The 27404-nt window shown below is 32.8% G+C and overlaps 1 protein-coding gene across 8 annotated transcripts in view; it reads right to left on the bottom strand.

The window, feature by feature from the left end:
- Positions 1–27404, bottom strand: part of CACNA2D1 (calcium voltage-gated channel auxiliary subunit alpha2delta 1) — a 509130-nt gene that overhangs the window by 38438 nt on the left and 443288 nt on the right. For 2 of the 8 annotated variants that reach the window (XM_043871918.1, XM_043871924.1), the window contains exons 16-25: positions 26906–26983; positions 24912–24986; positions 24619–24693; positions 21303–21359; positions 17491–17562; positions 16009–16080; positions 13119–13180; positions 6911–6987; positions 5630–5650; positions 4913–4973 (exon numbers count right to left, since the gene is read on the bottom strand). In XM_043871918.1, the coding sequence (XP_043727853.1) occupies positions 4913–4973; positions 5630–5650; positions 6911–6987; positions 13119–13180; positions 16009–16080; positions 17491–17562; positions 21303–21359; positions 24619–24693; positions 24912–24986; positions 26906–26983 (650 nt within the window). Of the gene's footprint in view, positions 1–4912; positions 4974–5629; positions 5651–6910; positions 6988–13118; positions 13181–16008; positions 16081–17490; positions 17563–20133; positions 21205–21302; positions 21360–24618; positions 24694–24911; positions 24987–26905; positions 26984–27404 lie in introns of those variants that run through there. The other 6 variants (XM_043871920.1, XM_043871919.1, XM_043871921.1 and 3 more) reach the window with 6 other exon arrangements.

The following is a 27404-nucleotide window of genomic DNA, read 5'->3' as shown; positions in this document are numbered from 1 at the left end:
AGACAATGTCATAATGTTTTGCTTTTGTTTTTATCCTCACTGGCTGGGTTATACCCAATTTTGAACTAGTCTCAAGATATTGACTTGTTGATGTATTTTAAAGGCAAAGCAGTGAAAGTGTTGGAGCTTGTTATTAAGGAGAGAAGCTGAATTAGGATAGGAGCAGAAGTAAAAAAAAAAAAAAAATTAAACAACAGAAATGTGAGAAAACAAAGTGTTGACTGGGTCAGAAGAATGAGTTGTCCAGTAATAAGAATGATCCCGGACAATAGAAAGTCACCCACCATGCAGTAGGCAATAAGCAGCAATAGCCTGACTTAAATATCCGAGGTGTGAATGTGTGGCTACATAGACAGCAGCAACATCAGTTGCCTGTTACCCTGATGACTGTTTAGCACATGGCTGGGAGCTTGAAAATTCAAGATAATCACCACTTCTTGTTCCAGAGGAACCACCCCAGGCAAGTCTGTGACAGGAAACATGCTGTGGTTACCACAGTTGCTGACTTCCCCTTAGGATGCGCTGGAAAACTTGCTGGTAAACGTTCTATGATGCTCTGTTTTTCTATAAGAGACCGGGTTTACTCGCTTTGGATCATTATTTTTCTGAGGATTTTTTTTTTTTCCTTCTAAAAAAGGTTAGGTAGCAAGATGGAGAAACCTCTGGATAGGTTTTGACCCATTTCCATTTCCTAAAAATACCTTCAGGATCTGAAAGCTATATAATCTCATTTGCTCACTTTGTGTTTCTGACCAAATGAAATTTGTAACTTAAATTACTTTGAAACTAAAAGATCTTTGGTATTAGAAATTTGCCAAATTATTTCTAAAATACTGCTTGTTCTCATTCTATTTCACTTACAAAGGTCATACATCACAAATTAGTCTTGAACTACTGGGGATCACATACTTTTCTTTCTTTCTCATTCCAACATATCTTTGAAGTGCTTTCTTATTTCTGATTATCCCAGAAAGATAGAAAAATTAATTCATGCTTTATCCCTCTGACAGTAATTCTCATAAAGGGAGGAATAATGCTACATACATCTGTATTCTCAATGCTTTCCTTTCCAGTAGTCTTAAGATGGAAGGAAATGTTAAAACTGAGTACTAATCAGGATCAAATAGAATAATTATTTAGGAATTAACAGAAATGGTCTACCTCTAAAATTTGCAAGCTTTTGCCTTTATTTTAAAATATCTGCTTTTTAACATTCTTTGTTAAATAGCACTCCCTCCTCCTCCTACCCCTACTAGAACCATAAATAATAACTAATATTTATTTAGAGCTCATCTCTTACCAAGAACTATATTAAGTATATATTACTTAAGTAATATACTTACAAGTATATATTACATGTGGTATTATCTCATTTAAAGCTTATAAAAACTATATATAGACAGGTATAATTGTTAGCACTATTTTGCTAGTAAAGAAACTAAGATGCAGGAAATCTGAGTAACAGCCATGACAATGAATATCTGGGAAACAGACTCTGATAGTGTTGTTCTAATTTGCTTCACTGTTCCCCATTAATGACAGTGACAAAAACATATGCCTGATATCCTGGGTAACATATATGTCTTGTCTTTCCTCACCATTTTTTTTTCTTTATTTTTATCAGTTTATTTTCCACAAATCTTTGAATATACATTCAATGCCCACTTTCCCAGGAAATGTTCCCTACAAAAATATTTGCTCAGCTGTACTGGATGTTCTTTTTGAAATTCCCTAAGTATTTACATATTCAGTGTATATATTTATACCTTAGAGTAGCAAGGAAATGGATTCAAATCCCATATTATTTACCACCTCTAAAACTGTTTCTTAATCTGTGAAATAGGATAATAGTACTAATTTATTATATTCTTCTGAGGGGTAAATGTAATCATAGCATGTAAAAGGCTTAATATGTTAACTGAGGGAGACATTCATTGATTTATCCTACAAGTTACAATGTGTCTTTCTTTCTCTGGTATTTACTCTTTCCCTAAATATACAGGCAAATTCTACTCTTCCAGCCATGATGCTGAACATACCTAAGGCTGCAGTAATGGTCCATATGCTAATCTTTGCTGAACTAAACAAAATCCATTGCCTACAAAGTGGGATTGGGAGCTATATTCATCCTCTCTGGGAGTACTTGGACATTTACCATGCTTTCTACCTTGTTTAAGGGTGAAGTTGAAAAAGCCAATCTGCATGGTCTGCTATTTAAAAATTAAGAGGAATGAGTCAAGAAGCTAGCCAGAGAAAATCACAGATCTGAGATGGAGGGAGAGTCTCATCAACAGAGCACACTCGTATCTCAATGCCATTTCACCTCTGTGCTATATAGTAATGTTCTGCTTTCCATCTCCAACTAGTCTTAGCAGTTGTTCAAAGTTACTTGTAGCAAAAAATTGCTTATAAGATTGCATGCATTATTAACATGATTTTAAAAATACTTTTCATATATTTATAGATTCTCCAGTCACCAAATCTTTACGAAGCCACTACTGTGTGCCAGGCAGCAGATGTGATATTGAATATTGAATGGTAAGCCAAAGAGATGCCATCATGTCTCGGTTGGGGAAAGTAAGTAAAATGAAATGTGGCCAGGGCTCTAGTACGGGAAATATAGGACTCTGTGGGGCAGTCAGCAAGGATGTCTAATCCAGAGAAGACAGGAGAGAAGTTCCCAGGTGGAGGAGCTGTGAAGTTGGAGTCTGGAAAGGACTGGTAGTGGGTGTGTTCGATCCAGAATAGAAGATTAACGTAAGGAGGATAAAACGCATTTAGGAACTATGAAAAGTTTAGTGTGGCTGGACTTTAAAGCAGAGGTTGGTAGACTGCATCTTAAAGGGTAGGAAAGTGAGTGATTCACGTTCTATGGGCTGAAAAGGTCCAGGTCACAACCAGAGGCAGTGCCTCAACAAATGGCCATGGCTATGTTCCAGTAAAATTTCATGTGTAAAAACAGGCAGCCAGTCTGAAGGCCAGTTTGTCAGCCCCTGAGTGAGAGCATAGGGTGCCACACCGGTAAACTGGTATCTAGGGACAGAACGTTTGAAAGCTATCCTGTGCGGAGCAGATCATCATGAGGACAGTGCTAAGCCACTGGCTAGTATTTAGCATGTGAGAACCAAAACTTTATTGAAAGTTTAGAAACTCCCTCTAGCCTCAAAAAGGAGACAGAAATGGGAAGTAAGGGAGAGAGACTGGAGGCAGGGAGATCAATTAGGAGGCAGCCTTACTAGTTGAGGTGAGATAAGACACTGGCCTGAACAAAAGCAGCATAGTCTGACACACATGCTGGATACTCATAAGATAAATCCTGCTTGGCAAGACTTATTGATTGGCCAGAAGTTAGACATCTTTGCTCCCTTTCTTTATATCGATCAGCTTTCAAGACTGGCATTTAGGGAGGACAGTATTTTTGTTACTGAGGCAACATGGAAAGAAGAGCTCCCCCAAAGAAGACAAATGTTCAGGAGATAATGAATTTGAAGCACCTTGAAGAGAGATTCCTATTAGGTTCCACAAACATGAATGTCTCATATTGAAATAGGTAGGGTATACATGAAGTCTAGAAATAGGTATACTGTTTCATCTTCAAAGGTCAATAAACCACATATTATGTCTATTGTGTTTCTGGATGATATGACCATCCTGGAGACTTGGGAGCTGTCAGCTCAAACCAAAGCATAGAATACTTGAGAGTCTGTGGTCTATCTGTCGATGCACAATACGAAGATAAGGGGGACGAGGCCAGCAGCTCAAGTGAGTGAGGTGCACGAGAAGGACTGGGCACGCAGCTGGGGAGGGAGGGGGAAAACTGGAAAAGTGTGTCAACAGGCAAGAGGCGGCAAGTGTCGCAAGAGATGGGATTAGCAGTGTTCACACTGAAGGAAATCCAAGCAAGAAAGCTGCTCCAGGGCAGTCAGTCACAAAGCAGGAATACGCTTTGTTAGCACAGATTTCTGAAAAAGATATATATGTGTGTGTATACATATATGTATATATTCCTTATTTTCCAGAAGAGAAAATTCAGATATGCTTATGTAGAAATAAAATGAGAAAGAATAACTGAGACCAATTTTTAGGAACCTTCTGAAAGGAATTTCTTTAAGAAGGGAAAAATGAGAGAAATGAATACCACAAGCATCTGAATGTATTTTATTCAATAATTTAGCCTAGGGTAATAGAAATTATGTTGATGTGTACTATTACATGTGTCTGCTAGACACTGGGAATCGAAAACTAAGGAAGGAAATAGAAATAAAGGATAATCTTGGATTCATGAATGGAGTCCCAAATAATTATATGAAAATAGAGGTAGAGATGAAGGTGTATAGAGATAGGGAAAGGGGGATTGTATGAAAAAGAAGTAAAATTGTGTAGGACGAAAAAGAATGCTCATCTTAAAAATTATGTCAGAAAATTATATTCAAATATATTTTCCCAAAATTTGTGTTAAATCAATAATGAGGTTAGTCATGCTCTGAGATATACACATTGTTGTGTGTATACACACACATACATGTATATATCTGTACATATCTATCTGTAATGTGTATATGTATGCAGAGCTGTATGTGAATACACAGTCACAAATGCAAATACTCAACTCTTCATTTTTGTTGAATACACTGTTGGCTCCAACAAAAACAGAACCTCCATCTATCCTAGTCACCACTGGATCCCCAAGTCAGCATACTGTTTAGCACAATGCAGCTGCTAAGTACCCGAATGGGTGAATGAATGAATGAATAGAATTCTCCTTCAGTTTTAAACTTATTGTTTCCTTTGGTCCCATAATTTGACACGGCATAACCCAGAGCAGTCTTGACCCCCAACTCTGACCTATTCTTGAAGGCCTGTACATCCACAATGAGCCTTAAAAAAGAAAACAAAAGAAAACAAAACCTACCTTGGTGCTATGAACGTATAGCCAGATTCTTCAAAATTATCTGGTTTCAGAGTTTCTGAATCTGAAAACATAATATTATAGGGTTAGACAACAATTGGAATATGCATCCTGAGATGTGATGTCAATAAGGCATTAGAAAGATAACCTAATAAGGAAAAACATAGACTTTCATCCTAAATTGAAACACATAAAAAGATTCCCCAATACTTCACAGTAATAAAATCAATTTTAATTTTATAACATGGATTACAACGGTTATATCAAAGACAATGCTAGGTCTGTAATTTTCCCATTTACTAACTAACCCTACCATAATCAAGATATCCTTTAAAAAATGACTTAGGTCAATGTTACACCAGAGGTATTAATTTAAAATATCAACATAAATATTTTACCAATATTATGATAAAATGATTTCAATAAACCCATTAATGCCCTAGTGAATTAACACCATTCTTCGTATTAGTATGAATTAGTAAGCGGAAGAATAAACACACAAGTATCTAAGTTTAGGAAAAAACCAGAAAGTAAAACAGGTTATATATGAAAACACAAGCATGTTCTTTCCCCCTTTTCTGCTAGTAAGGTCTGAGTGCTCATGGAGGAAAATCTAGCAAATGAGAAGCACAGAGGATAATATCCAATAGGAATGGAAATATCAGTGGAAATGTCAAGTGTACTAAAGAAAAAGAAATTGAGCAACAAGAAAATACTTGCCCTTCATTCTGCCCTTTTTGGCTGTGAAAATCCATCAGAAAGAGAAAGCAGGGAAACAAAAAAAAAAAAGAGGGTAAAGCAAAGGGGGTCACAAACAATATTTTATTCAATGACTTTCTTGAATAAAAATATTGTGCATAGATCAAAGGTTTATTTATGTACAGCTATAGTTCTGGAAAAAAAAGACACTATTTTTGAAGACCAGAAAGTATGTCCTGTCAGTTACTACTAGAGCACCCGCTCTGTACTGTGGTTATTTCAAGGGTCTATTTTGCAAAGTGGCTAATTCAAGTGCAATCCCAATGATGCTAGCCTATACACAGAAGCATTTACCAATCATTAAAGACCCACTAGTCATCCCCTCATTTATCAAGTGAAGAACTAGCTCATGCAAAGTCAGTGGTTGTTAAAAGACCATCATATCTATCAAGTGAAACTAGAAATATAAATGTCTAAATTACCACAATTTACAATGAGAACTAGGACTGCGGAGAGCAAAAAAAGAACTGACATAGAAACAAAAGAAATTGTAGTTCATGTAAGGCCAGATATAAAAAGTATATACATATATATATTTTACTTTATATCATAGGAAAAATTTGGTGGTCAGGAATAATTGACTGATATGTAAAGGATATGATGGTCATTTTACCTTGCTAAATCTAGTCACCCAAAACAAAATAAAGATTAATAATGACTTGAAATATGTGCTACTGTTAATAATTACTCCACATTCCAAACGATGTTTTAAAAAAAGCTAATCCATTTAGGTTACTGAAGACATTAATTTGGATAATTAGAAGGGAGTTAATCACTAAAGCAAAGCCAAAGACCAGTGCAATTTATTCAAACAATGTCGCAGATGTGGAGCATATCATTTTTGCTGAATGCAAAAACAAGAAAATAAAGGAAAAAAAAAAGAAGAAACTTTACTAGCAGAGTGCCATGAGCAGAGACTATGTGCAACATTTTGCGCCAGTTAGCAGACCCTTCAAACAAGAGCAACAGAGGACACAGCGCCGCAATGATTCTATGAGCACAAAGCGAGGCGGGGGAGTGGTGGGGACTGCCAGTGAGACTGGAGTACCTGCTCATATTCTATCCATGTAGAATATTTCTTGTTCCTTGCATGTTTGGAATGGGTTAGAATCATTGCTGTTGATTTGGTAATAACACCTACTAAAAGGTATAAGCCTTGGGTATTCAAAAGTCTAGACGTATTTAAACCTCTGGTACTAGGAGATAACAAATAGACCCTGAAGTCACTTTCACAGTACTTACATCTGGCCTGAGTTATTGTCTCTTCTATTTTGGCTTTTATATAGTAAAAACTGTAGGTTGGTAATACCAAGGCCAAACTGCAATAGAAACAAGAGAAGCATAAACACAAACAAACAAAAATGAAACATAACTTAAAAAAAAAAATAGACACATCAAGTTCATGGGAAATCCAAAGATCTTCCTCATGGGAAGGAAAGACATTACTTTGACAGGAAAATGCTTTCAGCAAATAAGGTACTTAATTTGTCTTGCCATCCAGAGTTGTCCAGTACTCTACATTGTAGGGAATCAGAACAGACACAGGGAAAATTAGCTACTAAGGGTGCCCATAAATTAGCTGAAGAAAATGTCATGGGTATTATATGTCCAGAAAAGTATATTAAAATACTTTGTGAAAAAAAAAATAGAATAGTAGGGATATGTTTAGGCAAAGTAATTGCATCATGCACATTGGCTATACCCTTCCTAATGAATTATACATAACGTAACAGTGCTTGCTAGCAAATGTACACTATTAACAATAACAAATGTAAGAAGTATTATTAGTATTATACAATGCATAAAATCATTTGAAATATTTTCTTTTGAAGGATTAAATACCTACTATTATAGAACTCATCTCTCTGCAATTTCCCCCGTGTCTTTTGAAGGGGAAATTCGGATTCTTTTGCTCATCCCTTTGGTTCTTACCCAGCAGTATAACTGTATTTATTTCAAGTTCATTAACTGTGGATATCCCATATCATTTGGTAGATTGTTATTAGATACAATAGGAGAAACATCACGATTTTTATAGTTTATAAGAGCCACGGGGGTACTCTAGTCTTATGGTAGATGTACACATTGAAGGAAATCTCCAGTGCAAATCTTTAGCAAGATTTAGAACATTTTAGACACAAAGACTGTCAAGCTTGTCATCCAACCTTGTCTTAATATGACTGTACAAATTAAAAAACAGACAGGCAGGTAACCCTACTAATTTTGAAGATGCCAATTAATGAACATACACACAAGAATTGTTAAAAGAAAAAAATCAGAATATTACGCAGTTTCCCGTAACAATTGCATACATGCAATTCTTCTACTCTCACAATGGCTGATACACATGAGCAGAACATAATTATTCCTTATCCATACTTACAGTTGCAAATGACCTTTGCTATCCTTTGAGTACAGAAGGAAACTGATGCCCAAAATAAGGTAATCTCTCAAGATTCCCAATTAAACTATAATTTTAAAAATTTAAAAAAAGTGATGCTTGATTAAAGTGACCAAATGAGTTGTTCAGATTCATTTTTACAATTGAACACCCAATTTAGCAATACGCAGAAAAATGTGTCCATTTCTAGGCTTCTGAGATTCCTAAGTATTTGTAGAAGATCATCTTTTACATCACTCAAGCCTCATGTTCCCCAGGTTCTGAATACAGATGCCCAAACTGTAATCCCATTATGCATTTCTAATGAACAATATTGAACAGGACAAAATATAAAATTCCAGGTTTTTCTTCTTATGAATATATGTTAAAAATTCATTCCATGAAGAGGAAAAAAGCAAGGGCTGATTTGCTACAACTTAATTATGCAGTCAAGATAGCAAAATAATTAGATGCTTGTTACCTCCAATTCCCAAATCTTTCTCCATCATTAAGTAATTCATAGACTTCCCTTATGGGTAAAGGTCAGAGAAACAAAATGTTATGTAGATCTAATGAAAATCTCTACATTCATTTTAAAGGTAACTTCCTTTAAAGTAGAAGAAGAGATTAAAATTAAAAAAAAAAAAAACCAATGCAATTAGTCTGAAAGTAAGATGACCTTTCATGATTCACTTGCCATTTATAAAATGTAGCACAGAATTAGTGAGCATTTGAAGACTGTCTCCCACAAATTCCTCTCAAGGGAAATAAGGACATTTTAATGCCCCATCAGCATTTATTACTAAGAGAAACTTCAAATTAAAACTGATAACAATATATCATGTGGCTGCTACAGTGTCACACTGCAAGCCCGGGTTACAGCTCACGTACCATAAAAATTAGTGAGGAAACCCATGAGGAACACAACAGAAATTTTAAAATTGACATATCAAATATACATTTTATTGGCCTGCAAATCTCAGGTTGCTATTATTAATATCTATATTTTATAGAAACATATAGTTATACATAATATTTTTTGTCTTGAAGCAATAGTTATTTTTTCAACCTATAGCAGATAAGATCTTTAATCAATATTCCAAGTCAGTGATGCTGCCATATGCAGTCTTTGTTGTCTTTCTCCATATAAATCCAATAGACTAAGGCTGCTTTATTTTCTCCAAGGGATAAAATCTAATAAAGGCAGTGACCACCAGATGGATGGTACAGCCCAAGCAATATTTTTGCAACTCCCATAAACATGGTTAACTTAGTTAAATGGAATATAGCACACTTTTCTATTCCATCATTTATATCACCATAAAATCAATCTTCATTAAAAAGAAAATATTTTATTAAAATAATTTCTATGCTTCAAAATATGTTATATCAAGTTATATCAAAGCTTAAGGAGACAGAAATTACTAAGTAAAATTTGATATCTCATACATTACGTAAAAACACTTCCATTTTTTTGAACTCAGATGTAATGTTTTGTTCTACTTTGTTATTAGTGAATTTCTTTGTACAGAGATTCAAGGGAGTACTTACAATGAAAATAAATTTAATCTATCCCAAAGTTACAGATTTGTGAAGGGAATGTGTGAAGAAAACATTCAAAGATGATGAAGTTGAAGCTTTCTCAGAGAATAGTGGTTACTGTGGGGAGGATAGTGGGGGAAATGACAGGGCAGAAAGGTTAGGCAAGAGGTGCATGATGTGAATTTCAAGCTTGTAAGTCTAAACTCGAATGAAAATGGGAAGAGACTAAAGTTCTGTGAACAAGGAGAGAAATACTCAAAACTGAAGAAAAGAACATTAATCTGGTTACCTGAGTTACGACTGGGGGTAGGAGGGGAAGGGGAAGAATATCAGAGACATTTGTGAGATCATTAAAAACATTTAAGGATAATAATTTATAATTCCCCCAGAGTGTAATTACGACTGCAGTAGGACCAACCATCAGAATGACTCACTGTCCGGGTCAAAAAGAAACAATTTTTCTAACTTGGAATTTATTTGTCTAACCAAGAGAGGCAAAGAGCACATTCCTATCATGAAGTCATCTCTAAAGAGACAGGACTCCCAGATTTCCTCTTGGCTATCACACCCTTTGTCAAGTTTATCCAAAAAAATCAAGCTGACAATAACCATGGAACAGAAAGGAAAAAAATGACCTATGTATATACTGATACATAAAGATGGTATATGTATAAAGAAATGCCTAATAGCAATGAGAGGAATCAACAGATACATACAAGTAAAACAGTCATACTGGTATTTTTCAGTAGATTCAAAATTATGTGAAAAACTAAAACAATGGAGAAATATTGGCATGTAGTGATGTATCATGACATTACTATCCATGGGCTCCTCTTCTAGATTGAGTCCGCATGCCATCCTAGCAACACAAAAGGCAATGGTCTCCTGTGATAATATTACAGCTTTAAGAGAATCCCAGTACTCTAGATTCTCCGGCAAAGTTAGGTGTATGCTCTGAGGCATAGGCAGGAGGAATATAGTTTGGTTTTATTAAGAAATGAATGGTTGAGTCTACCACAGCCTATTAATTAGGCTACACAGTAATCATACATTAATATGTAGTCAAAGAATCCTTCATATTTGAATATTTCAATGGATGTTTGGACACTATTATTTGAATTTGACAGAAAGAAACAAGTTGAAATCTAATACTTAACTGTCTAAAGATATATAGAATGTCTAGTGTTCCTCTGTCTTATAATCTGAGCATTCAAAAGTAAATGAAGCAGGCAACAATCTTAGAATCTCAGAATTTAACAGTCTTAGAATGTTGCTTTCTTAGAACTTGATAGTGGGGGGGGAGACAAACAATAAACAGTAGAAATAAATTTCTTTATATATGCTTCATATATATATGTGTGCATGTGTACATACATATATATAATGTGAAATGATGAGGCACTTTACATCCTAGAGGGAAATAAGTTCAGGTGCAAAGGTCCTGAGGCAGAGTGGTTCCAGATTTATGAGGAGCAGCAAGGAGGATGGAGATGAAGGTGGTTGAGGAAAGAATCTGAGACGACAACTTCAGAAAACTGATGGTAAATGAAGTCAGATGATGTAAGGCTTCTAATGGCTGTAGCAAACCTTAGATTTTATAGATATTAAGACAGCAAATTATTGGAGTATTGTGGGTAGAGAAATGAAACAATATAACTCAAGTATTAATACTATGACTCTTGTGAAATATGACCCTCGTGTTGTGAAAAGAGATAGGAGATGGAGAAATAGATGCAAGTAGTTATGTTCTATGGTGGTAGAAGGTCTCTTTTGATTGCTTCCTATTTCACTGAGCAAAATAGAGTTTCAGATCAACAGAGAAAATGGATGGGAAAGAGATGGGTTTAAGGAGTGAAGCTATCAAAAGTCATCTAGAAGCCTCCTACATTTATTGGACTATTGAGATCAGTAGGCACCCCTGAAGTCTACTTGAGGTTTAGAGGTTTTAGACATGATCAGTCAAGGAATATTTTATTTTTCCCATCTGTAGCTGTGCAGATGCTGTGTGGTACTGGTAATAATTTAACTAGGATTGAAATTGGTCAAACTACTCTTTGCCATACTTGAGTACAAGTTGATGGCATTAATATAAGAGAGTGAACGTAATAAGATCCAATGAATTTATGCTGAGATAACGGGTACATGCACATGAGGAAGGCAAGGACAATGAAAGGTCTCAGGAGTTGATAAATTTCAGGTCTCAACTGAGTCAAAGGATTGCTGCAGTTGGGCTATCAGAAGGAGGGGATGGAAAGCTAAAATGTAGTCATCTGACAGTTGGATTAAAAAAAAAATCTCAAATTAAGACTATGAAGGACTTGCAGTCTGAATGTTAGAGTTGCAGGACATGACTTTGAAGCAGGTAGCTAAGACTGGGGATTGACAAGATCATCAGAGAGGAGGAGACAGAAAAACAGAGTCCAGGCATTAGAAAAATCATCTATGCCAGTGGTATTTAAAGTATGTCCAGGGAACCTGGCCCATTTGCAAACCACCCATTACCAGGTCATGATTAGTTACGTATAGAAAATGAGAGTAAGCATTTAGAAATTTTTATAGTAATCTGACAGACTAATTTTATGTCTATGAAGTCCATTAAAAATTGTTGTCCATTTGACTTTTCATCTTTTAGTGTTTATTTTAGTAAACAATTTTTGTTTTATATAACTGTGGGTATGTCCCAAATAGTTTGAGAAACAGTGATCCACGTGATGGAGGAGAGGGTGGCAACCAGCCCAGGAATCAAAATCCCTGAAATGACAAGGGGATGACTATTTAAAGGAGGAATGGTAGGCGGTATTGTCTGGTGACATGAGATCCAAAGGTGGGGATGTGAAGGAGGAGGAAGAAAGAATGGATAAGAAGGACATAAACTGGATCAGCTTCAGTATTATGAGGCTGTATGTAGGAAGCAGGACCACAGGGAAAGAGGTGACTTTAAAGTTAGAGCAAGCAAACAAAACGCTCAGCAAGTGTTGAAGAATGAAAAATTTCCAAGAAATGTTAAGGTATTAGTCTGTCTAGTTTTTCAAAGTCCAATCAACTGGAAGAATCAGTATATTACAGAATTTCTACTCATGGGGTTAAATTATATCAGTTGAGCATTTTATATCAGATTATATGATGATGTGAGAAGTTTTAAGTTAATCTGCAACCTAAATTTAAGTACTGTAAACTACATAACAATTTAAATGAGGAAGTCAGTGGAGGTCATGACTACAAAATAAGGGGATTTTGTCAACTTTTAATAATATAAATATACAAAATATCAAATATATGCATATCATACAAATTTTCATTTCTAAATTTTATATTTCTAGCTTTTCCCCATCTTACCCATTTTGAAAATAATAATGTATAACTTTAATGCATTTTAATTTTGGAAAGGATAATATTTCTATTTTAATTACATTGAACAGTTTGAGAATATATAAAAACAATATTCATCCACTGGAAAAACAGAAAATAAAAACAGGTGAAAGACACTGAATATTTTTTATAAGCACACATATAAATATGGTTAATTACCTGTAATCTGTGCCATTGACAGGAGTCCATGTATATGTCCTGTTTCCTTTGTCAATATATCTCTAAAAAAGAGTTGTACTTGATTATGATCACTTTTTATCCTATGTTAATTGATAAGAACAGCAGAACATTAGGCTCTATTTATAAATTCAGTGGTGATTCACTACCCTTCTTCACAAATGTCTGATCTATTCCACTCTACAATTATTTATTTTGTTGTGTGTGTGTGAAAAGCAAAATTTTAGGCAAAAAAAGTACCCACATGATAAATTTTAAGGACATTTAAGTGGAAAATCTTAATTTAAAATTAGTAATTTATGCCAAATTATTAACATCAAAACTTTAAAAACATTTCTTAAAAAATAAATTTTAATAATGAAACATGATTGAAATACTACATAACACTCAAGTATTTCCATAGTAGAGTATGTTTAAGATAAATTGGTAATATCAGGAATTTAATGCAATGTCTACATCCAAATGTATGATGAGCATATTACTCTTCTGATTAAGGGCTTCCCATGTGGCTCAGTGGTAAACATCTGCCTGCCAAGCAGGAGACATAGGTTCCATCCCTGGTTCAGGAAGACCCCCCAGAGAAGGAAATAACCACCCACTCCAGTATTCTTGCCTGGAGAATCCTGTGGACAGAAGAGCCTGGCAGACTACAGTCCATAAGTTTGTAAAGAGTTATACACAAATGAGTGACTAAACAGCAGGACTAGCAGTAGCAGTTCTTATTAAGCTATTATTACAGTATTTATCTCAGATACTAATTACTTAATATTACTGAAGGTTAGAAAAACAACTATATCCACCAGGGAAAGGAAGAAAGAGCTAAATGACTTTTAGATATTGAATCTTTCTTATGAAGCTATTGAAGGGTAGTAAAGAAATTATCATTCCTTCTTCCATTAGCTTTAGTGATGATACATATGCATCTTTTAATATTTTCAGTTATCTGCAGTGTCATCATCCTTAGTAGAACAATAATATTCACTGAAGTTATTACTTGATATTAGGCAATATACAAAACACTTTACAATCCTTGTCTCAGTTAATCAACCCACTGGATTAAATGAAATACTATTCTTTTCCACAATTTACTGATCTGGAAAATGAATCTTCAAGACGACTTTAACTGGCAGAATGAAGGAAAATACATGATTCCAAGTTCATTTTATAACAACTACACAATGTTGTTTTATACATCAAATATCCCCATGGCTTTATTTATGTGTGTGGAAGATGGGGGAGAGAGGACAGGAAGTTCACGGGAAGTTTCTAGACTCATAAAATTCCTAAAAGATTTAAAACAAAAATGTTTACATATTTACTACTACTCCTAAAAAACCAGGGCAAACTAGTATTGTTCCACAAGTTATAAAAAAAAGAAGATCAAAAACAGTATCAGATTAGAGAAATAAAAACACAAGACACCACTTTCTTCAAGGTTATTAACACGAAAAGTCTACGGGAGGATATTGGTCAAATAAAAGAATTTTCAGTAAGTTGGAGGAGAAAAATAAAAAAGTGACTTAATAGAAACAAAATTGATCTATAAGTTGAAAAAAAGAAGGTACAGGTCAAAGAGTTCTTTTTGGCAGATCAACAGAGAGAAGTTGGCAGGATTGCTCAATGATTTACCTCTTTTCTCAGAAAAGTGAGGGTATAAACAGCATGGCTAAAGTCTAAGTAAACGGAGCTGACATTTCAACAAAACATTTCAAATTTCAAGACTGACACTGATGTATACCCCCTTGTGTTCTGGTAATTGGGACTCCTGATTAAAGTGAGAAAGGGCAGGTGCTAATGAAGTACGTTTGGATCCTGGCTTCATTTTAGGGAAAAAATTCTGCTGATTGAGATTCAGGAGATTTGTTACATTTAAAATGGATTTAACAAACTCAGGAGCATTGTTACACTTAAAATGGATGAGATTATGAGGAAAAGACATAAATTATACATAAAAGCTTAAATTAAATTTCTAGGCTCAAAAGCTTGTGAGTTCTATGTATTTTTCAAATACTCAAATATACAAACACATATCCCTATGTGACTGATAATGGATAGACACACTTTCAATTCACAAGGAATTTTCCAATGTCATTATAAAACAATACAAGCAGTACATAGTTGTACCAGTGATTTTATGGTGGTAGCTATGTTTTCTCAATTTAATTTCAGATTTAAATGCAGGGCAATCATGCAGAAATAGTAAAAGAAATCAAGCCGGAAACAAGTAAACGAGAAACAAAAAAAATTAATATATGGAACTCAACAATTAAAACATCTGCGTGCACAAGCCATAGAAAACATACAGCTGTTAAGTACTAACTTCAAATTGTATGACTGAAATGGCCTAAAAGAACATGGCAGAACATTATACTGTGTGTTCTATTTCTTATTGTGATAGAAAAAATGGAGACATAAAATACAATTTTTGAAAACCAACAAGGACCTACTGTAGAGTGCAGGGAACTATATTCAATATTATGTAATAACCTATAAAGGAAAAGTACCTAAAAAGAATATATGTGTATGTATATGTATGTATAGCTGAAACACTATGCTATATACTTGAAACATATGATATTGTAAATTAACTAGACGTCAATAAAATTTTAAAAAATGTAATTTTCAAGAATATATTATTACGATGTAAGAATACATTAAGAAACCTATAGCAACATTATTTTATAAAAGTTTCAGATTTAAAAATCTTACTGAAATTATCCCTCTAGCAAAGAGTGCTTTAAATAAATCTGTTTCCTAGAAACATCTGTTTGATAAATAAATATTGCTTTACTAGATCAGACTGACCACTAATGTCAAGTGTTATTATTAATATATACATTTTATTTAAGAATAAATCTGGCTTAATTCTTACCTCATCTTGAGATTTAACCAGAGTCCTGAATGTTTTTTCTCCACTTTCTCCATCTATCATTTTATTTCGAATCTAAGGGAAATTGAAACAGTTACTTTATGCAGACACTCAACAGACCAACCAAGTGTGGAAATATTTTTTGAAAAGTTACTGCATTATTGTTATTTTCGGTTCTCCTGACAGAACACTTTACAACAGATATTCACTGTTTACCTAAAATATCCCAGCACTATGCCGCAGTCTAAGGTAATTAAAATACATAGATTTTATTTTTCTACACTGAGGGAGTAAATGTGTAAAATGTGGAAAGCAACTACAAATGTGTGACAAACTGTAAAAGAAATACAAGAGTCTTTGAATAGATAAGAGACAGAGTTAATCAACTTGAAAGAATCTTAGATGTCTCTGCTCTGGAGTATGAGAACCAGGTTCAAATTCTGGTTCTGCTACTATTAATAGCTGAGTAACTGGAGATAAGTTATGTAACCTCTTGTACCTCAAACAGATGATCAGTACAACAGATATAATAATAATAGTAGTAATAACAACAAAAACAATGTACCTATTTCAGAAGCTCTTGAAAAGCCATGAATGACACATATCACATACTCAGTAAGTGTTATTATTAATAATTATCTTTATTATTATGGAGGGCTGCCCTGGTAGCTCAGATGGTAAAGAAGCTGCCTGCAATGCAGGAGACCTGGGTCCAATCCTTGGGTTGGGAAGATGCACTGGAGAAGGAAATGGCAACCCACTCCAGTATTCTGCCTGGAGAATCCCATGGACAGAGCAGCCTGGTGGGCTATAGTCCATAGGGTTGCAAAGAGTTGGACACAACTGAGCAACTAACATTTTCACTTTTCACTTTATTATTATGGAAGGTCCCCTCAGAGGAAGTGGCATGCAATGTTGGTTTTGATATAAAATAGAAATTTTCTGACAATAGAGTACTAAGAAAAACATGGCAGCTTCTTTCCTCATGTTGCTTATTGAGTGGTTAAATTCTCTGAAAATTTTCTTTCAATTCTATGGCAATATCCTCCTCCCTATGTTTTTTTGGTTTTTTTTCCATTTATTTTTATTAGTTGGAGGCTAATTACTTTACAATATTGTAGTGGTTTTTGTCATACATTGACATGAATCAGCCATGGATTTACATGATGGGGAATACATGTAACTCCCTATGTTTTTTAATTGAAATTTACAAGTTATATTTGTATTGAAATACACAACCTAACCTGTGGAAGGAGAAAGAAAGAAAACAATAAGGTCACACTCAATGTTAAATATTTATTCCTTTTCATATGATCTTTCGGAGGAGAGAGCCTAGGATCTGGAAATTTTTAAAGACAAAAAACAGTCATCTTTGTGCATAGAGTCCAAAGAGAGAACCAACAATGAAACTGCTAAACAAATCCTGTAGACTGGAAGAATCCCAGCATCTGATGGGAGGGTGTTGCTCAGGCCAACTGCACTTACCTCCACTTTAATATCGTTCTCTAATTCTGCATCAAGGAAATCCAAAGTTACTGGCTCCTGAGATTTGGGGTTCTACACAGAGAACAATTAAGCATATATGACATTGTAAAATGCTGTATAGAGAATAATTCAAGGGATATTTAAATATAGAATTAATTCCATAAAAATTACTTACCTAAGGTTTATGAAAAAGCTGACTAAATAATTGTATAAATGCAGATTCTTTCATATATATTTTAAAGTAATAATAAGTAGGCTAGGAATTTGAGCCTTAATTGTGGCAAATTCTGATTAATCACCAACTGAAGATACTTATATTTTGAGTCCTGTGTTAGATGGGACATTTATAATCACAAATCCTGTGGGAATACGACTTCTGAAGATCCACTTACAGCTTTTTTTTCTTTAATCAGGATGTGAAAGGAGCAAAATATAGCCATTTGGATAATATATTTGGCAATAAAACAAAGGCAACATGTAAGTAATATACATTATTTGTATTCTATAAAAAATAAGAAATTACATGAGGGAAAATATTTTTTAAATGTTTGAATTTACTTAACAAACAGACATTTCTAAATTTATTCTTCCATCTTAAAATGCATAAAGCAAAGACGGAAGTTGATTCATGTATTTAAATCCCAGAAATTTTACATTTTAATAATGTAATTATTAACATTATAAATAATTATTTTATCAATTTTGAAGATAAAATTTATGATCAAGTCATAAGGGTTCTAATAAAGATCGGTTATGGAAGTCTAACTCGAAACATAAACAGTAGGTTCACTAATAATGTTTTCCTGCTTAACATGTCCTATTGCTACCTCTTCCTAGTGTGTAGTAAGAAATCAATTCACTATGAAACAGGCAGATTATTTATTTATACACATATATCAAACAAAAGTGTTAACCTGGTAAATTGACCTCACGTGACATTTAAAAATTTTCTTAATCATAAAGTAAGGACATCAAAATATTTGATAAACAAATATATACTATTGTCTTGTAACACGAGTAATGCAACATCATAGTAGAATTTTAAAGTTCACTAGAACATAAAATCATAATACATGTCTATAATTTTGCAACTTTAAAAATTTAGAAACTGGATTTTAATGTTTACTAAGTTAGATAACATCAACATATTATAACTAATTAGATAGAAGTAATAAACACAAATTATGCCATATTAGTGCAAGGTCACTGGAATTTAAAAAATTACAGCCTTACAGGCTCTTCCAAAATACATTTGAATCATCATTATTTTAAACACTGTTTTATGACTGCTGGCTACCAAAGACAATGCCAAAAATGAAATGTATTAAATATTTATATCAAATGCTGATTAACACAATATACATAGCATGTATTCATTTTATAATAATGACAGAAATGCCTTTAGGTAGTAATTCCATTTAAATAATGAAAAATATATAACTCCCATAGGTTTTGATGAATGGGAATTCTTAAAGAAAAAAAAAACTATGCCTGGCACTTCTATTAAAAAAAAAATTCAAAAAAACAAAAACAAACAAAAAAAATTCACTGCTTATGGAATTGATATCTAAATTCAGAAGGTTCTAGAATATTGAAAATAAGTATTGGATTGTTCAACAGGTTAAAATACTGATTTTTGTTTGGCAGCATTTTACTGGTTCAGAAGTAAATACTCTTTTGAAAAGTAACATGTTTCAGAAGAAGAAAATAAAAATCAGCATTGAAAATAATTCTAGTCCTTTGCTTAAAATATGAAATTGAGCACATTTCCATCAAAAGGAGACTCTAAAGTTAGCAATGTTATTCTAAATTTCTTACTTAGAGTCATATGAAATAAATTATCTTTACACAAACACCCTATCAGCATATAACAATTTTAACTCACTGCAAAACAAAGTCAAAATAAAATGATAAAATATAAACATAAATAAGAATATCATCTTACATGCAATGGATAATGCATAGCATGACCAGACCCAAACAGCATGCATGGAGGAGGCATTATCAGGAAGAATTGGCAATATGAAGATCATGTCCCAATCCAACATATAAAGACACAGAGAGGAAAAGGAAATCATAAAAGAAAAATGTCAATGCATCACTTGTAATTTGTATATGGCAATCTGGCTGACCATTTTTTAAAAGACTCATCACAGGTAAAGTGACAGAAAAATTCAAAAGCAGACTCATATCGAAAAGTACCAAGAGAAGCATGGGAACTGAATCCAGTCCCTGCGTTCCCAATACTTTCATTTTTTAAATATTTTTAAGTATGTTTTAAATATCCAACAATCCTCACTTGAAAAATTTAAATATCAACTAATATAATGATTAATACTATTTGTGGAAATAAAGTAAAAGGCAAAATGTAATGTTGTTAAATACTTTAAATTGAAATAACAGCATTATTAAAAATACTACATAGTTCAAAAAATATTTTCTAAATTTAGAAGTCTTGTGTGGTTGCTAGTTTGCCATTTGAAGATTCCTTAAAACAAAAATAAAACAAACCATTTTCCAGGTTGTTTTTTTTTTTTTAATTATATCACAATATTTACATGCAGTATTTGAAAGTATTGCAAAACTAAAAATTCACTAAAATGCACATGACTGCAATGAGTATAATTTAAGGTCATACACAAAAAGAAACATGCAAGAGGAGTAACATAAAACAATTTAATAAATCAAGAAAAGACAAATTTTAACTGTAGAGGAACCATAAAAGATACGAAGATTGACACAATAACATGAAATTCAGATTGTCACAGAATTTTAGAGCTAGAAGGGAACTCAAGTTTTTATTAATCCAAAGGCTCTGTTCTTTAGAATTCCCTGGGAATCTTTAAAACTATTCAAGAGCCTAGGGCCCATTCCTGGCCAAATTAAGTCAGAATTTTCAGGAGATGGAGCTGAGGGTCTATATCTATATTTAACTTCCTCAGACTATCCTATGTAGGATAGGAAATAATTTAGTTTAATCTTCCTACTTTTCAGATGAAGAAACTGAAGTACCATGGCGTTTAGTGAACTACTCAAGGAGACAGTATTGGTTATAAGTAGAATAAACTGGAGTTCAGTTCTACAAATTCTTAGTGTAATATCCATTAATATCACACTACCTCTTATTACAATATCACCATTTTTTAAAAAATAAATAGGCTTACATATAAAACCCAAAATCATACTGAACTTTCTTCAAAATTTTGAAATGCTCCTACTAAACTTTACGAAATATAGGAAGAATCCTTTCATGATGATTATTTTTAGTGTTAATGTTTATTTTCCCACCAGAGGAAAGATTTTGCAAATGAGTTTTCCAGACAATATTAATTTGCGATTTTGGACATTTTTAATTAGGTGACATGAACTTTCTCTAACTGCTAACCTGAAAATATACTTTTAGAAATCCCTCCAAATTTTTGCTTAAATTGTGTGATTCATAGAAATTAGACATCAGAATTGTATTTTTATTTCCACTTAGAAGTTAATTTTACAACCAGTTGTTAGGATTACATGGATTTGACACTGATTTCACAATAATATTTAATAACAAACCTAATTTTAATTTTGTGATTACTCTGACTATTATCATTGTTACATAATTTGCAGCAGTCTTTAGTCAGCAAATGCATACCCTCTGCCATCATTAATAACATTTTTGCTCCAATTTATTGAGAAATGATGCTCATCTCCATCTCATGCTCTGGAAGCTTGCTATCAAGAAAGGCGGCATTAATTATATGCTTTTAGGAAAAGAAGCTTGATTGCAACTCTGATTTAGCAAATTTGAAGGCACTGCTAACTTCAGTTACCTGAACATTGGGTCTCCTTTTTCTTAAATTAATTGTTGGTATACCTATGCCAATAGGCTGAAGCAACAGAAAGATAATAATTCATCAACTATGTATCAACCTGGGTAAAGGTTCTACCTTATCATCAATTTTGGTCAGATATTTCCTCAATCAGAAACAGGTATCATCAAGTTCATGATGAGTTAATAAACAAAAGTTCAAAAATATTTTTAGTGAAAAAATATGTAAAGCTAGTAAAATTACTTAACATTGTTTAAAGCAAAATTACTAGTATTTTCCTTTTATTCCTAAAAAAAAAGTAATAAAGTAGGAAAGGAGAAAGATGCTTTCTCTCAGACAATTTTTATGCTTATTTATTTTATTTTCACATGCTGCATGGCTTGCAGGATCTTAGTTCCCTGACCAGGGATTGAATCCAAGCCTACGGCAGTGAAAACACCAAGTCCTAACTACTGGATGGCTAGGGAATTCTCTATACTGTTTTAAAAACAAAACAAACAAACAAAAGCACAAAAGAGGAATATTTTAGAATGTGTATGGTTCATATATGTTAAAATATAAATATTATAGGATATTGAAAAGTTTTAATCTTAAACACTTAAACTTTGTGGCCTTGTGGGACATTCCTGGTGGTTCTGTGGTTAAGACTCCATGCTTCTACTTGCAGAGGCAATATAAGTTCCCCTTAGTTGGGGAACTAAGGTCCTGCATGCTGCATGGAATGGCAAAAACAAACAAAACCCACCAAATCTGGGCCTTTGTTAGTGACAACAAATATTGTATCTATGGAACAAATGGTGAATTCAATCATAACAATGTAGGTTTATTTTAAGTACTGACTTCTAAAATGTAAATTATTCACAATTTCCTATACAATAAATATTTCTTAAGACTGATAAAAAATGAGATATCTAGTAAGTATACCTAATCTGGTTATGTCAATGAAACAAAATGGAGGAATTCTAAACTCTATTTTGGAATAAAGGAGGATACATAATTCAGCACTTGTCAAAATTTGGTCATGGTAGAGACTTTGAAGAGTCACTTTGAGAAGATAAGTAATGATTCCTTAGAAAATTAGATATGCAAAAGATTCACAGATATTTTATTTTCTATTATTCTTGGCTTTAGGATACTTTTTCTGCCTTCTAAAAATTTCAGAATTGTATTCGAGTAAGTTGAATTAAGATTACAGTTTCAGGAGGAAAACACAAGGCATTCAGCAAAGAATGCCTGCGTAAGATAAAATGTTGATCTTGCTAAATAATAATGGGTACTTTGGAACATGGCATTATTGTTCTATATTTTCACTGGTGAATTTTGAATGAAAAAAATTAAGATTGATTTTGCTAGCATGCTACTCTAACCATATTGGTACTCTGTATTTATCAATTTCTAAACAACTGTATTATGCTGTATTATCCTTTATCAGGTTCTTGTATCCATCTGTCTAACTGGTACCATCATCCACAAAAAGAATTATAATATCTAACCTGTTAATAATGAGAATAAGCATATTTAATTCAAAAGCATGAACTTCAGATAAAATACACTGATAGTTCAAACATTTTAAATGGTTCTCTAAAACTATTCTTTTAATAATTTCCTATATAAAAATATGAAAAATAACATAATCCTGAAGAAAAATTAAGCACTTGGGCTTTAATATGAATTTATAAATAATTTATGTTTTGTTTGTAGCTTTCAAAATTTTAGTAAATTGATTATTCCAAGTATGAGCCAGAAACATGTTTAAAGCATTCATAGTAATAAAATATTTTCCACATAAATACTGGTTATTAGTATAAAAGAATGTAGAAAAGGGGAAAAACTTTTCAAATAATTACCTCTAAATGATGGATTCATATATTTACATATATTCATTATTCTCATTATTCTTCTTTATTATTTTGTCTATGATATATTTTAGTTCCTTTTGGGGAAGGAGTTTAGACTCACAATCATAAAATGTCCAGCTACATAAAAGTAGGGGTCCATCACACCCTTCAGCACATTATGTTATTATCATATTTAAATCATGTTACTTATGGGAATATAATTTAAATATATTCGCTATACAACATAATACAAAATAATACTATATAGTTTTTACAAATCTTAAGATTCTGAAAGAAAAATGCTCAATTATAAAAAAATCATAATGTCAGCCAATCATAAACAACTCTATTACAAGACACTTGACATGTTTTTAAACAGCTGTGACATACTAATGATAGCATGAGAAATGCTTATCTCATATTTACATTAAAGTAACAACTTTAAAAATAATTCAGGGTGATCAGCAGGTATAAATAATCAGTAAATATTTAGATAATAATGGATTTTGTACGTAAATAATTTCCAGAGTGAGAAATAAAATGCAGACATTAGTTATAACAATTCAATATGTTCTAATATTCAATATCAATGGTTCTTAATTATTACTTTTTTGGATAATTTTTAATGACCCTACTTGATATCCTAAAATATCTCTAACATTAAATATCTGTGCCTGGGGAGAAGGAAATCGTATGCTTAAGTCTGCATAGATTTCCCTGAAGCATGACTTAAAGTATCCTTAATATTATCTTCAAAGTTAAATAATAACTTGAAGCTGCTTATAAATTAAAAATAAATAAGGTTTTTCCAGCTTTACTAATAGATACATAAGTGTTTTACCCATGAAGCATTAATGAAAAGTGAAATGAATTGGATGAGATATTTAGGAAAGTATTTTATATCCTGGGAAAATAGAAATAAAGATTAGGATAAAATCTTTAATGTATGGAATTTTATAACTTTCCTAGAACTCACTGATCAATAAACCCTTCCCAGTTATGAAGTCCATCTCACTGAGTTTTACTTACTGCATTTCATACATATCTTTATAAGCCTGGGAGATGGAAAGGAGAGAGAATTACCAGAAAGAGAGAGAGAGAGGGCCTGCGCAGAGAGGAACATGAATAACGCTTCAGGTTCACACCATCCAGGCAACCTCCTTTACTACCTTCCGCCTAATTAAAACACCAAGGAGGATGTGCGAGGCTCTGCCAGGAGGTGATAATGACTGCCTCAGAGAAGGGACTACTGGTTAGCTGGATGCTGGATAGGGATATTGCAGAGCTAAGCTGGTAAGCGAAAATGCACACTGCTTTCACATCTTCACACCAACTGTGGCCTTCTCGTATTAACATTACACATAAAATGCTTTTTTATACGTAGTGCTATATAGTGAATTTAAAAATGATGAACCTAATAAGAACATTAATCATTAATTTTACAGAACACTATCACTGTAAACAAATTATAGACATACCTTTGGCTGAAGATTTGGATGTAATAAAACATAACCATTAGGATCAATTGCAAAATAATAGCCGTTGGGGCACAACTGAAAAATAATAATAATAAACTCTTAAATACATATTTTAAAGCATAAAGAAAGGTAACATGATATTATAACATTCTTTTAAGAATTCTTTTAAATATTTAGTAGCTATGCTAAGATAAATGCACAATTTTTGAGAATTTCTTAAGTGCTTTAAAGACAACCTAAATTAGTACAGTTTTAAAATAAAAAAGATATCAAAAGAGAAAATTGCATCTTACTGTAAAACGTGGTGTTAGTCTTTTAATATCTTCCAAAGACACATCAACTCCCATCACACCAAGAATCAGCTGATTCTATAAGAAGACAGCAACAAGGCAGTGTATTTTATACCAAAATTTACACATTTCTATACAAAATTATACATTCATCCTTTTGCTCGACAATGCTTGTATTTCACATTAGGTTATATATATATATGTATAAGGGTGAGACACTTAAGCTATCAGTTTGCAGTGATTCTCAGCTGTGATTTTTCTTTTCCCTCAACTGTATTGTTATTAGGTTAAAAGTGAAATCTTGATTATTACAGCTAAAATACAAAAAATATATGAAATTTTCAATTTGTTTGTTTTTGTACTAATTACCCCTATAGTTTAATTGATACTGTACAGTCAACAGCTGAAAGTGGGGGTTGTATGTGTATTTGTGAGTACAAACTGACTTTGTGCTATAATACAATTCAGAAATCACTTCTTAAAGTTAGACAATACCAAATAAAAAAACATGTATTTTTGCTGCCAATAGTAGTGTATATGTGAACAGTATGTGATCTTATGTGTAATAAAATGGAAATTCTCACAATACTATTTCTGGTTGCTGTTAACTTATAAATACCAAACAATGGGCATCATAGTTTTAGTTGCAAATAAAAGAATCCATGTGGCAAATTGTTATCATAGTCTTCTATTGGACACAAGGATGGAAATGGTGTTAAAATTTGGAATCAGGAATCTGTTTTAAATATAATTACATAAATTATAAAATAATCAAAATGTTACACAGAAAGTCATTAAATCCAGTCAATAGTTATTATAAGCACATTGTAAATCCTGTGTAGGTACACACAGAATGAGAAAGTTAGGTCAACAACCTGCTGTTTTCCCATGAACCAACCCAGAGCCCACTCAGAGCATGTTCCCCAAATTTAAGCAATGCCTTACACAGTCTATATGAGGAGTTAGAGAATTACTCCCTTCATGAGTTATGATAATTAGAACCAGCAGATATTTAAGAATGATAATGGGCCCCCAAAGAGGAATAACCAATTTTTTCTATGGCAACATTATTAAAATAAGGAGTTCAACTGAAATTTATAATAAGTGAACAAATAATGCTTAAGTGCAACATTCATTATATTATAGAAGTAAATTTCCCTCAAATCAGGAGTGTCAGTCAAAATATAAAATCAGTATTTAGTATTTAAAAACCTTAATTCTCCTAGATTTTTAAATCCCTTCTAATGCAAGCTAAGACATAGGAATGCAAACCTACTTTAAATCAAAAGTATTCTTTAAAATGAGATAATTTAACAAGCACAAGATATATATTTTTCAACATTTGTAGAACTTTAGGTTGGTAGCATTGACAATGCCAGTGCTATAGAAATAATTACTTTTATGAGACTCATTAAGCATTTTTCCTCAATCTTAAAAAAGAGAAAAGCATAAAGAGAACTATTCTTTTAAATCATATTCTTAAGTTACATGATAATTAAAAAAAAAAATTTCTTGAATGGGACTTGGAGGATGAGAGATCCTAAAAAGGTACCTATATATATCTGATACAGACATTACCATGTTATTTTTTTCCCTTTGGATTTTTTTTTGTTTGTTTTGAACTCCATGGGGTATCTTAGATGCATTTACAAATGTGCACACAGTAGTACTGCCTATTTATCATGTATTCCGTAAATTCTTACGGGAAACCCAAATGAACTTTCTGGTCCAAGCAATAATTACTCCCAGATCCTGAACTTGTGTTCTTGTCAGTTAAATAGAGTTAAGTTGAATCTTGTCTCTGGGGGAACTGAGAACTTGTCCTGCATTTCCTTTTTCCCAGGTGGTTATCACATAGACAGCTGCTGACTTTTACTTTCAGCCTCACGAGACAGTTACGTTGTATGTATTTCCTTATAGAAATATCTTATCCACACTGAGCTTCAACGTCATAGTTTATCATTTATTATTATTAATTTTATCAATTAACTTTTAACCTTTAAGTTTGTCTTATTTTCATTTTGGCCGGTTATGTTGAAGACCGGAAGAGTTCCAGTAATGACAAGTCCCAGTTCCTAAAAATAGATTCACAGAAAAAAGTCAAATTCAAATAACAATTTAAACTTTGTCATTATGCATTAGTTTTTGAATATCTGACACTATTTTAGTTGCTTTATAAACCATAAAGCCATAAAAATTAGAAATTGACTTTGAAAGCTTATTTAAAAGTCAATGAAATAAATGTCTTAGAAATTGGTAGGATCTATTAGTCAGTTCTTTAAGCATGCAACATCTAAAATAATACTCTTAAGAGAGCATTGTAATAACTTTAAAAGTCAAATTACACTAAAACTTATAGTAACCCTGTCCATCCACTCTCTTTTTTTTCATACTGAGTTCACCTAATTATCAGAGGCCACTATGAACAGAGTGATATTAAAATATTGTTTCAAATGATTTAACTTTTCTTTTCTCTCAGCTCCATTCTTAAATTTT

This window comes from Cervus elaphus, chromosome 18 (assembly GCF_910594005.1).
Source record: "Cervus elaphus chromosome 18, mCerEla1.1, whole genome shotgun sequence".
Taxonomy (NCBI): Eukaryota; Metazoa; Chordata; class Mammalia; order Artiodactyla; family Cervidae; genus Cervus; species Cervus elaphus.
The sequence above is the reverse complement of the archived record's forward strand: the minus strand, read 5'-3'. Positions and strand labels throughout refer to the sequence as shown.